This window comes from Bombina bombina, chromosome 6, assembly GCF_027579735.1.
Source record: "Bombina bombina isolate aBomBom1 chromosome 6, aBomBom1.pri, whole genome shotgun sequence".
Taxonomy (NCBI): Eukaryota; Metazoa; Chordata; class Amphibia; order Anura; family Bombinatoridae; genus Bombina; species Bombina bombina.
In genome coordinates, this window is record NC_069504.1 from 902,135,216 (window position 1) to 902,148,543 (window position 13,328).

Genomic DNA, 13,328 nt, shown 5'->3' on the forward strand with positions numbered 1-13,328 from the left:
AGGCTCTTTATACAGAAGGAACCACTGCCTGAAGAACCTTTCTCCCAAAAATAGCCTCCGAGGAAGCAAAAGTGTCAAATTTGGAAAAAGTATGAAGCGAAGACCAAGTTGCAGCCTTGCAAATCTGTTCAACAGAGGCCTCATTCTTGAAGGCCCAAGTGGAAGCCACAGCTCTAGTAGAATGAGCTGTAATTCTTTCAGGAGGCTGCTGTCCAGCAGTCTCATAAGCTAAACGTATTATGCTACGAAGCCAAAAGGAAAGAGAGGTAGCAGAAGCCTTTTGACCTCTCCTCTGACCAGAGTAAACTAGAAATTCCTTAGTTGCCTGTAAGTAAAATTTTAGGGCACAAACTACGTCCAGATTGTGCAGTAGACGTTCCTTCTTCGAAGAAGGATTTGGACACAAAGAAGGAACAACAATCTCTTGATTGATATTCCTGTTAGTGACTACCTTAGGTAAGAACCCAGGTTTAGTACGCAGAACTACCTTATCCGAATGAAAAATCAAATAAGGAGAATCACAATGTAAGGCTGATAACTCAGAGACTCTTCGAGCCGAGGAAATAGCCATTAAAAATAGAACTTTCCAAGATAACAACTTTATATCAATGGAATGAAGGGGTTCAAACGGAACGCCCTGTAAAACGTTAAGAACAAGGTTTAAGCTCCATGGCGGAGCAACAGTTTTAAACACAGGCTTAATCCTGGCCAAAGCCTGACAAAAAGCCTGAACGTCTGGAACTTCTGACAGACGTTTGTGTAACAGAATGGACAGAGCTGAGATCTGTCCCTTTAATGAACTAGCAGATAAACCCTTTTCTAAACCTTCTTGTAGAAAAGACAATATCCTAGGAATCCTAACCTTACTCCAAGAGTAACCTTTGGATTCACACCAATATAGGTATTTACGCCATATCTTATGGTAAATCCTTCTGGTAACAGGCTTCCTAGCCTGTATTAAGGTATCAATAACTGACTCAGAAAACCCACGTCTTGATAAAATCAAGCGTTCAATTTCCAAGCAGTCAGCTTCAGAGAAGTTAGATTTTGATGTTTGAAAGGACCCTGAATCAGGAGATCCTGTTTCAGAGGTAGAGACCAAGGTGGACAGGATGACATGTCCACCAGGTCTGCATACCAAGTCCTGCGTGGCCATGCAGGTGCTATTAGAATCACTGATGCTCTCTCCTGTTTGATTCTGGCAATCAATCGAGGAAGCATCGGGAAGGGTGGAAACACGTAAGCCATCCTGAAGTCCCAAGGTGCTGTCAGGGCATCTATCAGGACTGCTCCTGGATCCCTGGATCTGGACCCGTAACGAGGAAGCTTGGCGTTCTGTCGAGACGCCATGAGATCTATCTCTGGTTTGCCCCAACGTCGAAGTATTTGGGCAAAGACCTCCGGATGAAGCTCCCACTCCCCCGGATGAAAAGTCTGACGACTTAAGAAATCCGCCTCCCAGTTCTCCACTCCCGGAATGTGGATTGCTGACAGGTGGCAAGAGTGAGACTCTGCCCAGCGAATTATCTTTGATACTTCCATCATTGCTAGAGAGCTTCTTGTCCCTCCCTGATGGTTGATGTAAGCTACCGTCGTGATGTTGTCCGACTGAAACCTGATGAACCCCCGAGTTGTCAACTGGGGCCAAGCCAGGAGGGCATTGAGAACTGCTCTCAATTCCAGAATGTTTATTGGCAGGAGACTCTCCTCCTGACTCCATTGTCCCTGAGCTTTCAGAGAATTCCAGACGGCACCCCAACCTAGAAGGCTGGCGTCTGTTGTTACAATTGTCCAGTCTGGTCTGCTGAATGGCATCCCCCTGGACAGATGTGGCCGAGAAAGCCACCATAGAAGAGAATTTCTGGTCTCTTGATCCAGATTCAGAGAAGGGGACAAATCTGAGTAATCCCCATTCCACTGACTTAGCATGCACAGTTGCAGTGGTCTGAGGTGTAAGCGAGCAAAGGGAACTATGTCCATTGCCGCTACCATTAAGCCGATTACCTCCATGCATTGAGCCACTGACGGGTGTTGAATGGAATGAAGGGTGCGGCAAGCACTTTGAAGTCTTGTTAACCTGTCCTCTGTCAGGTAAATCTTCATTTCTATAGAATCTATAAGAGTCCCCAGGAAGGGAACTCTTGTGAGTGGAACGAGTGAACTTTTCTTTTCGTTCACCTTCCATCCATGTGACCTTAGAAAAGCCAGTACTAACTCTGTATGAGACTTGGCAGTTTGAAAGCTTGAAGCTTGTATCAGAATGTCGTCTAGGTACGGAGCTACCGAGATTCCCCGCGGTCTTAGTACCGCCAGAAGAGCACCCAGAACCTTTGTGAAGATTCTTGGAGCTGTAGCCAATCCGAATGGAAGAGCTACAAAATGGTAATGCCTGTCTAGGAAGGCAAACCTTAGATACCGGTAATGATCTTTGTGAATCGGTATGTGAAGGTAAGCATCCTTTAAATCCACTGTGGTCATGTACTGACCCTTTTGGATCATGGGTAAAATTGTCCGAATAGTCTCCATTTTGAACGATGGAACTCTTAGGAATTTGTTTAGGATCTTTAAATCCAGGATTGGTCTGAAAGTTCCCTCTTTTTTGGGAACCACAAACAGATTTGAGTAAAACCCTTGTCCCTGTTCCGACCGTGGAACTGGATGGATTACTCCCATTAACAAAAGTTCCTGTACGCAGCGTAGAAACGCCTCTTTCTTTGTTTGGTTTGTTGACAACCTTGACAGATGAAATCTCTCTCTTGGAGGAGAGAATTTGAAGTCCAGAAGGTATCCCTGAGATATTATCTCTAGCGCCCAGGGGTCCTGGACATCTCTTGCCCAAGCCTGGGCGAAGAGAGAAAGTCTGCCCCCCACTAGATCCGATCCCGGATCGGGGGCCCTCAATTCATGCTGTTTTAGGGGCAGCAGCAGGTTTCCTGGCCTGCTTGCCCTTGTTCCAAGACTGGTTAGGTCTCCAGCTTTGTCTGTAGCGAGCAACAGATCCTTCTTGTTTTGGAGCAGTGGAAGTTGATGCTGCTCCTGCTTTGAAATTCCGAAAGGAACGAAAATTAGACTGTCTAGCCTTAGGTTTGGCTCTGTCTTGAGGCAGGGCGTGGCCCTTACCTCCTGTAATGTCAGCGATAATTTCTTTCAAACCGGGCCCAAATAAGGTCTGCCCTTTGAAAGGTATATTAAGTAATTTGGACTTAGAAGTTACATCAGCTGACCAGGATTTTAGCCACAGTGCTCTGCGCACCTGAATGGCGAATCCGGAATTCTTAGCCGTAAGTTTAGTTAAATGTACTACGGCTTCCGAAATGAATGAATTAGCTAGCTTAAGGATTCTAAGCCTGTCCGTAATGTCGTCCAGAGTAGCTGAACTAAGGTTGTCTTCCAGAGACTCAATCCAGAATGCCGCTGCAGCCGTGACCGGCGCAATGTATGCAAGGGGTTGCAATATAAAACCTTGTTGAACAAACATTTTCTTAAGGTAACCCTCTAACTTTTTATCCATTGGATCTGAAAAGGCACAGCTATCCTCCACCGGGATAGTGGTACGCTTAGCTAAAGTAGAAACTGCTCCCTCCACCTTAGGGACCGTTTGCCATAAGTCCCGTGTGGTGGTGTCTATTGGAAACATCTTTCTAAATATCGGAGGGGGTGAGAACGGCACACCGGGTCTATCCCACTCCTTAGTAATAATTTCAGTTAGTCTCTTAGGTATAGGAAAAACGTCAGTACTTGTTGGTACAGCAAAATATTTATCCAACCTACACATTTTCTCTGGTATTGCAACTGTGTTACAATCATTCAGAGCCGCTAACACCTCCCCTAGTAATACACGGAGGTTTTCCAGCTTAAATTTAAAATTTGAAATATCTGAATCCAATCTGTTTGGATCAGAACCGTCAGCCGCAGAATGAAGCTCTCCGTCCTCATGTTCTGCAAGTTGTGACGCAGTATCTGACATGGCCCTAGCATTATCAGCGCACTCTGTTCTCACCCCAGAGTGATCACGCTTGCCTCTTAGCTCTGGTAATTTAGCCAAAACCTCAGTCATAACAGTAGCCATATCTTGTAATGTTATTTGTAATGGCCGCCCAGATGTACTGGGCGCCACAATATCGCGCACCTACCGAGCGGGAGATGCAGGTACTGTCACGTGAGGCGAGTTAGTCGGCATAACTCTCCCCTCGTTGTTTGGTGAAATTTGTTCAATTTGTACAGATTGACTTTTATTTAAAGTAGCATCAATACAGTTAGTACATAAATTTCTATTGGGCTCCACTTTGGCGTTAGCACAAATAGTACAGGTCTCATCCTCTGAATCAGACATGTTTAACACACTAGCAACTAAACTTGCAACTTGGAAATATTATTCAAGTAAAATACAATGAAAAACGTACTGTGCCTAAGAAGCACAGAAAGATATATGACAGTTGAAATCAATAAACTGAAAAGGTTACAGCATCAAACTTTGTAAAAACAAAACACAATTTTAGCAAAGGCTTGTTCCCATTAGCAAAGAATAACTAACCCTGATGGCATAAAAAAGTTAAAGAATAAACGTTTTTTTTTTTTTTATCACAGTCAACTACAATCTCATAGCTCTGTTGTGAAGATTACTTCCCTCAAACAAGCTTTGAAGACCCCTGAGTTCTGTAAGATGAACCGGAACATGCAGGAAAAAACAATGAGTTTCTGACTGAAATTTTTGATGCGTAGCAAAAGCGCCAAAAAAAGGCCCCTCCCCCTCACACACAACAGTGAGAGAGATCAGTAAACTGTCAGAATTAGATCAAGCAACTGCCAAGTGGAAAAATAGTGCCCAAACATTTTATTCACCCAGTACCTCAGAAAATGAAAACGATTTTACATTCCAGCAAAAACGTTTAACATAAATTAAGAGTTATTAAAAAGCCTGTTGCTTTGCAAATAGGCTAAAGTCTTATATACACAGTGTAATTCCAGTGAAGTACCATTCCCCAGAATACTCAAATGTAAAATATACATACATGATATTATATTGGTATGGCAGGATTTTCTCATCAATTCCATTGTCAGAAAATAAAAGCTGCTACATACCTCTTTGCAGATTAATCTGCCCGCTGTCCCCTGATCTGAAGTTTACCTCTCCTCAGATGGCCGAGAAACAGCAATATGATCTTAACTACTCCGGCTAAAATCATAGAAAAAACTCTGGTAGATTCTTCTTCAAACTCTACCAGAGAAGGAATAACACACTCCGGTGCTATTAAAAATAACAAACTTTTGATTGAAGAAATAAAACTAAATAAAATCACCATAGTCCTCTCACACATCCTATCTAGTCGTTGGGTGCAAGAGAATGACTGGGAGTGACGTAGAGGGGAGGAGCTATATGCAGCTCTGCTGGGTGAATCCTCTTGCACTTCCTGTTGGGGAGGAGTAATATCCCAGAAGTAATGATGACCCGTGGACTGATCACACTTAACAGAAGAAACTAAGTTCACCCTTACTGCTTCCATAGGAATTAAGAAGCAAAGTAGCAGCCAGGTGCTGCTAATCAAATGCCCTTGATTAATTGATCATCAGCAAGTGTGACCACCTCTATTAAAGACAAAGTTTTAGCAGCTTGCTAGTTTGGAGCATTCAGGTGTGTGTTAATATAATGCCAAGGAGGAAAGACATCAGCAATGATCTTAGATAAGCAATTGCTGCTGCCCATCAATCTGGGAAGGATTATAAGGCAATTTTGAAACAATTTAAAGTCCATCATTCTACAGTGAGAAAGATTATTGACAAGAAAACATTCAAGACAGTTGCCAATCTTCCTAGGAGTGGACGTCCCAGCAAATTCACCCCAAGGTCAGACCGTGCAATACTTAATGAAATTGCAAAAAAAAACAAGAGTTACATATCAGACTCTACAGGCCTCAGTTAGCATGTTAAATGTTAAAGTTCATGACAGTACAATTAGAAAAAGACTGAACAAGTATGGCCTCCAGAACTAAAGACAATACTCAGGATGAGGCCTAACTAGTAATCTGGCATAAAAACCTTACTATTTCTGCTGCAAATACCTCTACCAATACACCTAAACATTCTACTGGCTTTACTCAATACTACATTATTTACTAAATTTTAAATGTCATTGAGCCTGCAATTAACATTTATTTTTTGCTTTCCTGCATGCGTAATTTAGATTAGATTTTGTATCATCTGCAAACAGATATACTTTCCCCTGTAACCCTTTGCTGATATCACTGATAAAAATGTTAGTATCAGACCTGACCCCTGAGGAACAGCACTAGTAACTGCCCTCTACTAAAAGCACTCCATTTACTAAGACACTCTGTTGTCTATCTTTACGCCAGCAATCTACCCAGTTCACAATTTTTAAGTCTAGACAAAACAGATACAGGTTCTGAACTGTTTGTTGTGTTGGACAGTACCAAATGCTTTGCTGAAATCTAGATTTGCAACATCAACTGCTTCACCCTGGTCTAATACTTTTGTTGCATAATCAAAGTCAATTAAATTAGGCTGACATGATCTCCCTGAAGTAAAACAATGCTGATTTTGGTCCTCTAAAATTGTCTGTCTTTATGTAAGTTATAACTATATATTTTGAGAAAGTTTCCATTAATTTCACTACTACTGAAGTTAAAGGGTTATGAATCCCAAAAAATTACTTTTGTGATTCAGACAGAGCATTTTTTTTTAATTTTCACATTTACTTCTATTATCAAATTTGCTTAGATCTCATGACATTCTTTGTTGAAGAGATACCTAAGTATGTGTCTGAAGACCGAAATGGCAGGAAATAGTGCAAAACTGTTGCCATATAGTGTTGCAGACATGAGCAGGTTCCTGAGCGTATGTCCCTGATAAAAGTTGATTAGAAAGTTGTTTAATATTGCATGCAAAAGAAAAAAATTGGGTTAATGTCCCTTTAAACTGACTGGCCTATAGTGTGTGTGTATGTGTGTGTGTGTATATATATATATATATATATATATATATATATATATATATATATATATATATATATATATATATATATATATATATATATATATATACACACATACCATATTCTTTCCTACTGCCCTTTTTATGAAGAGATGCTGCATTCACTATTCTGCAATCATCTGGAACAACTACTGTCAATAGTGACTGATTAAACAGATCAGGTAATGGGACAGTTGGCACATATCAAAGTTCCTTTAAAACCCTTAGATGAATATCCACTGAGTTTTTTAAATTTTTTATATTGCCAATGAAACCTCCTCCTCTGTAAAAAGATTAGTGCTAAGCCCATTTCCATTTTTAGGAGCATCTCTTAATGTAGTCATGTCTTTTTGAAATATTGTAAAGACAGTATAAGTACTCATTGAGACAGTCTGCAATTTGCTTATCTCCTTTCTACTATCAACGGTTTTCAATTTTACTTATCCAACATTAGTTTTTATCCTTTTCGCCGATGTACCTAAAGAATTTTCCTCATGTCTCACTGCCATCTTCTCTTCTGCAAGAGCTTTAGCCTTACTAATGAACTGCTTAGCCTTTTTTTGTTGGAGTCTCCATATTTGCATATCATTATCTGTGTTTGTCTACAATTTTGTTATCTGTTTTGTCTTTACAGCATGTGCTACTTCTTTTAAAAACCATATTAGTTTCCTCTTTCTCTTACAGACATGACTAATACAGTGTACTGTTCCATCGAAAATGGCACTTTTAAAAAAAATGCCATTGTTCTTGTGGCCCCATAATAAGAGTTTTTGACCTTTTAAATAGTTGATCAAATATTCTCCCATGTATGAAAAACCAGCCTTCCCGAAGGCTAAAACATTTGTTTAAGTCTGGGTGGACATTGTTGCTCCTTCAACAAAGGATACCAAAAGAACAAACCAAATTTAATACTAGAAGTAAATTGGAAAGTTGCTTGTAAAATTGTATGCTCTATTTCAATCATGGAAAAAAAAAAAGATTGAATTTCATGTCCCTTTAAGTATTGAATCCAGTTATATGACACAACATTGATTTGCAAACGTAATAACATTTGGCAAATATGCATTGTGCTCACACAAAAAAAATAGTGCTTTAAATTTTTTGCTCTTGTGGTAAAAATATGCAAACAATTGTAAGAAGAAATTATTGTCTAGTTTCTCATTTACCAAAAATGTGTACTTGGTTACAATGTTTACATGTTACAAGTTTTATAGGTTAATACAAGCAATTTAAACTGAAAATATACTTACAAGCAGAAAATCCAACTCTTTATAAACTGTATATACAGGGCTTCTCAGATCCCCTGATTCCACTCTGATATTCTAAAAAAAAAAAGGGAAAAAAAAATTAAAATATTTCTGCTACAAAATAACAGGGGTGGATGTGCCAGTGTTATTAAATCACCAAAGCCACCACTGATATAAAATACTCAAACGCCTAGAATTTCAGACTTCATCCATTACGTACTTAGTACCCTAAAAATTCCATATTATGAATATCTAGTAATGTTTTTAATAGGCTACTGTTTTTATTATCACGTTCTACCCTCTTCTCTATTTACCTTATCCCCTTTTCACTCTCTTCACTTCACCCGATTTTCTCTATAAATCTCCTCTGTCTCTTATTGTTCCCCTTTCTCTTTGCCTCCTCCCCTGTTTCTCTCTCTATCCCCCTTTCATACAGATGTCTGAGAGTGGTATACTTCTTGAGGTAGTATAAAAGTAATGAAGCATAAAAAATAACAGATATTGTGATACAATTTATGTAAATTAAATAAGCTACTGCATGTATATTATATAATATGGCACACAGAAAAAACTAAATTTATACTTACCTGATAAATGTATTTATTTCCAGATATGGTGAGTCCCCGGCGTCCTCAATTACTGTTGGGAATATTACTCCTGGCCAGCAGGAGGAGGCAAAGAGCACCACAGGCAAGCTGTTAAGTATCACTCCCCTTCCCACAAACACCAGTCATTTGACCGAAGGGAAATGGAGAAAAGGAGTAACACAAAATGTAGAGGTGCCTGAGGTTCAGTAAAAAAAAAAAAAAAAGTCTTAAAATAAAGGGCGGGGCCGTGGACTCACTATATCCGGATAGAAAGAAATTTATCAGGTAAGCATACATTTAGTTTTATTTCCTAAGATATGGTGAGTCCACGGCGTCCTCAATTACTGTTGGGAACCAATACCCAAGCTAAAGGACACGGAGGACTAGGGAGGGACAAGACAGGTAGACCTAAACAGAAGGCACCACTGCTTGAAGAACCTTTTTCCCCAAAAAAAGCCCTTAGCCGAGGCAAAAGTATCAAATTTATAAAATTTGGAAAAAGTATGCCGAGAGGACCAAGTTGCAGCCTTGCAAATCTGTTCCACAGAAGCTTCATTTTTGAAAGCCCAAGAAGAAGAGACAGCCCTAGTGGAATGAGCTGTGATTCTCTCAGGAGGCTGCTGTCCAGCAGTCTCATACACCAAACAAATTATACCTCTCAACCAAAGAGAAAGAGAAGTAGCAGTAGATTTCTGACTTTTACGTTTCCCAGAAAAACAAACAATGAAGAAGACTGGCAAAAACCCTTGCAAATAGAATTTAAGAGCACGCACAAAATCCAGGTTGTGCAACGAACGTTCCTTATGAGAAGAAGGATTAGGACAGAGAGAAGGAATAATTTCCTGATTAATATTTCTATCCGAAACAGCCTTGCATGAAAAATGAGATAAGGCGAATTGCACTGCAAAGCTGAGATTTCCGAGACTCTCCAAGCAGAAGAGATAGCAGTTAGAAACAAAACCTTCCACGATAACTTAATATCTATGAAATGCAGTGGCCCAAACGGAGCCAGCTGCAAAATTTTAAGAACAAGGTTAAGGCTCCAAGGCGGAGCAACAGACATAAACACAGGCCTGATTCTGACCAAGGCCTGACAAAAGGATTGTACGTCAGGTACGTCCGCCAGACGCTTGTGCAATAAAATAGATAGAGCAGAAATCTGGCCCTTCAAAGTACTGACAAACCATTCTCCAGACCTTCCTGGAGAAAGGAAAAAAGCTTGGAATCCTGACCCTACTCCAAGAGTAGCCCTTGGATTCACACCAATAAAAGATATGTACGCCATATCTTATGGTTAATCTTTCTAGTATACGAGCCTGAATCATGGTCTCAGAACTAACAGAACTAAGTGTTCAATCTCCAAGCAGTTAGCTTCAGAGAAACGAGATTTGGGTGAAGGAAGGGACCCTGAAGTAGTAGGTCCTTCCTTAGAGGAAGTCTCTAAGGAGGGAGAGACAACATCTCCACTAAATCTGCATACCAGATCCTGCGAGACCACGCAGGAGCTATTAGAGTCACAGATGCTCTCTCCTGCTTGATACGAGCAATGACTCGTGGAAGGAGAGCAAACGGAGGAAACAGGTATGCCAACCTGAAGTTCCAAGGAACTGCCAGAGCATCTATCAGGAAGGCCTGAGGATCCTTTGACTTTGAACCGTACTTTGGAAGCTTGGCGTTCTGTCGAGAGGCCACCAGATCCAACTCGGGTACCCCCCATTTGATGGTTAACCTGGAGAACACCTCTGGATGGAGTTCCCACTCTTCGGGATGAAAAGTCTGTCTTCTCAGGAAATCCGCTTCCCAGTTGTCCACTCCTGGAATGTGGATGGCAGATAGACAGCAATTGTGAGCTTCCGCCCATTGAATGATCCGAGCCATTCCCAAAAAACAAAAATGGCACTTACCTGCACCTCGAGGACAGCTCACCCGGCATGAAAGGAAGCCACACCTCACAGAGACCTGTGAAAACAAGAATGGACCGAGTAAACCTACTCTAGCTTTCTATACAAGGGCAGCAACCTGTTAGGAAATCGCAGTGAGGCCCACACCACAAGTTCCTAACTGCTTGAAAGCTACCACTGCCCTACTGAAGAGACTAACGTGGAGTACAGCTAGACCCAATCTTGAGAGGAAAGATCAGAGCAAACCTACACTGGCTTTCAAATTAATAAAATCTTGATTGAAGAAAAATCTTCTTCAGACACCAAAAATTCCCCTCCTTCTTGCACCGAAGGCAAAGAGAATGACTGGGATTTGTGGGAAGGGGAGTGATACTTAACAGCTTGGCTGTGGTGCTCTTTGCCTCCTCCTGCTGGCCAGGAGTGATATTACCAACAGTAATTGAGGACGTCGTGGACTCACCATATCTTAGGAAAGAAAACATGTTATAGTAAACAATGTTTACTTTATGCACGTTCTAAAGTTTAGATAACAGAGTAGGTAGTACTTGTTCACATAAGTCTATAACTATGCCTGATAAATATTAAACTGCAATGCATTAGATCACAAACTTGATAACCCTACTTTGAATGAGGAGTTTTGGGTCCTTTTAGGTAGCAGTTGATTGCCATAGAAATGGCAATTACCTGTCCACTTGGTGACTTTTATGGTGTTCTGGGCTAAAGGGGACCCTTGCACCTGAAAATAAGCGGTACAGTGGGGCAAGTGACACCCTCCTTTGAAAAAGGAAAGCCCCTTTTTCAAATGAGGGGTCACATGCCCAGATGGATATCAGCTGATAACTATGCCAACCGTGATCACCTGACAGAACACTAGGTATATAAACCAATATCAGGGGGATGGGTGCTCCTCAAAATGCACCAACAAACCTCAGATCCCTTATTTTAAAGCAGTAATCATTATCTTTGAAATTAATGGTCATTGTTTTCCTAGCTGCCACATGATTGTCACAACAATGACAACTCACAACATTGATTCTAATAAAAATGTCACCCATCTTGGAAATAAGGAATTTTGTGCAATTTTAAAATGCATCTAATTGTATTGTTAGATGTTTGAGACCTGCTAATTGTATAACAAAATTGCAAGATGGTGCTAAGTGACAAAAAATACATTTTATCTTTTGATTTTCAATTATTAATTTGTATTAAACAATATTAGTTATAAAATCGTGAATGTTTGTGTCTTGGGAAGATGAACTGATACTAAATGTGTGCTGCTGTTTTGTGTTTTTTTTGCATTTTATATGGTGGCATTTCACTATAATATTAAACTAAGCCTAAAAGTGCTGAAAGAAATGAGGCACGATTTGTATGGGTAACTCACAAAAAAAAAAATAATTAAAGCATAAATAATTAAAAAGGTCCAAAAGTAAAAAATAATAAAAATTCCTGTTACCATCCCCCTCTTAAGAGTAGAGCATAAAAGTAAAATTTCCTTTGGGTTTAAAAAAAAACATGTGGTTGTTCCATTAAAACACATTTATTTTCAAATTGACAGGAGAACAGAATAGAAAGAAAGTTAGAGTGGTGACCAAAATGAGACATTAAAAGGGACATTGTACAATAGATTTTTCTTTCCATAAATGTTTTGTAGATGATCCATTTATAAAGCCCAAGAGTGTTTTTGTAACAATGTATAGTTTTACTTAAGTCTAATAACATTGTGCTGATTTTCAGACTCCTAACCAAGCCAAACATGTCAGACACATACATGCGTTTACAGACTCCTGTTTTTATCTGTAATTTCATATTCAGGGAAGGGGGATGTGGGATGTCTGCCCTTCCTGTTTTCCCAGCCCATTTCAGTGGGTGTCACAGCCTAACTTCATCAACAGTGCTTAAACTGGGAGCTTCTAAGTAAGTCTTATACTGAATATTCATATCAGTATCTGTGACTATTCTTCTTTATGGTAGTGTCTTTTACATGCAGTTTTATGAAAAACATAAATTATGCTTACGGATAATTTTCTTTTCTTCAGATGGAAAGAGTCCACAACTGCATTCATTACTTTTGGGAAATAAGAACCTGGCCACCAGGAGGCAAAGACACCCCAGCCAAAGGCTTAAATACTCCTCCCACTCCCCTCATACCCCAGTCATTCTGCCGAGGAACAAGGAACAGTAGAAGAAATATCAGGGTGAAAGGTGCCAGAAAACAAAAATAAGGACGCCCCACAAAAAATTATCAGTTAAGCATAATTTATGTTTTGCTTCTTAAATGGAAAGGGTCCACAGCTGCATTCATTACTTTTGGGAAAACAATACCCAAGCTATAGAGGACACTGAATGCCAGGCGGCCCATTCTGAGGGCACCAAGCCTGAAGCCACTGCCCCCAAAGAACCCAGCTTCGTCCGAAACCAACAGGCCTGCAGGAGACACCGTCGCGGTCCCTCACTACTCACCCCTCACTAAAGAAGGGAACACAAGCCAAAACTCCCAAAGGTATAGGGCCAGAAGAACCGAAGGAAAAAAACGAAAGGTCACAAATCCATAAAGGAAACCCCCGCGAGCTAGCCCAGCTCACAAAGGACCAAATGGGTCC

The 13,328-nt window shown here is 40.4% G+C and overlaps 1 protein-coding gene across 1 annotated transcript in view; it reads right to left on the bottom strand.

Annotated features, from left to right (window-relative positions):
* ZWILCH (zwilch kinetochore protein) overlaps positions 1-13,328 on the bottom strand; it is a 208,947-nt gene that overhangs the window by 110,804 nt on the left and 84,815 nt on the right. The window contains exon 8 of the mRNA XM_053718525.1: positions 8,241-8,312. Within this exon, the coding sequence (XP_053574500.1) occupies positions 8,241-8,312 (72 nt within the window). The remainder of the gene's footprint in view (positions 1-8,240; positions 8,313-13,328) is intronic.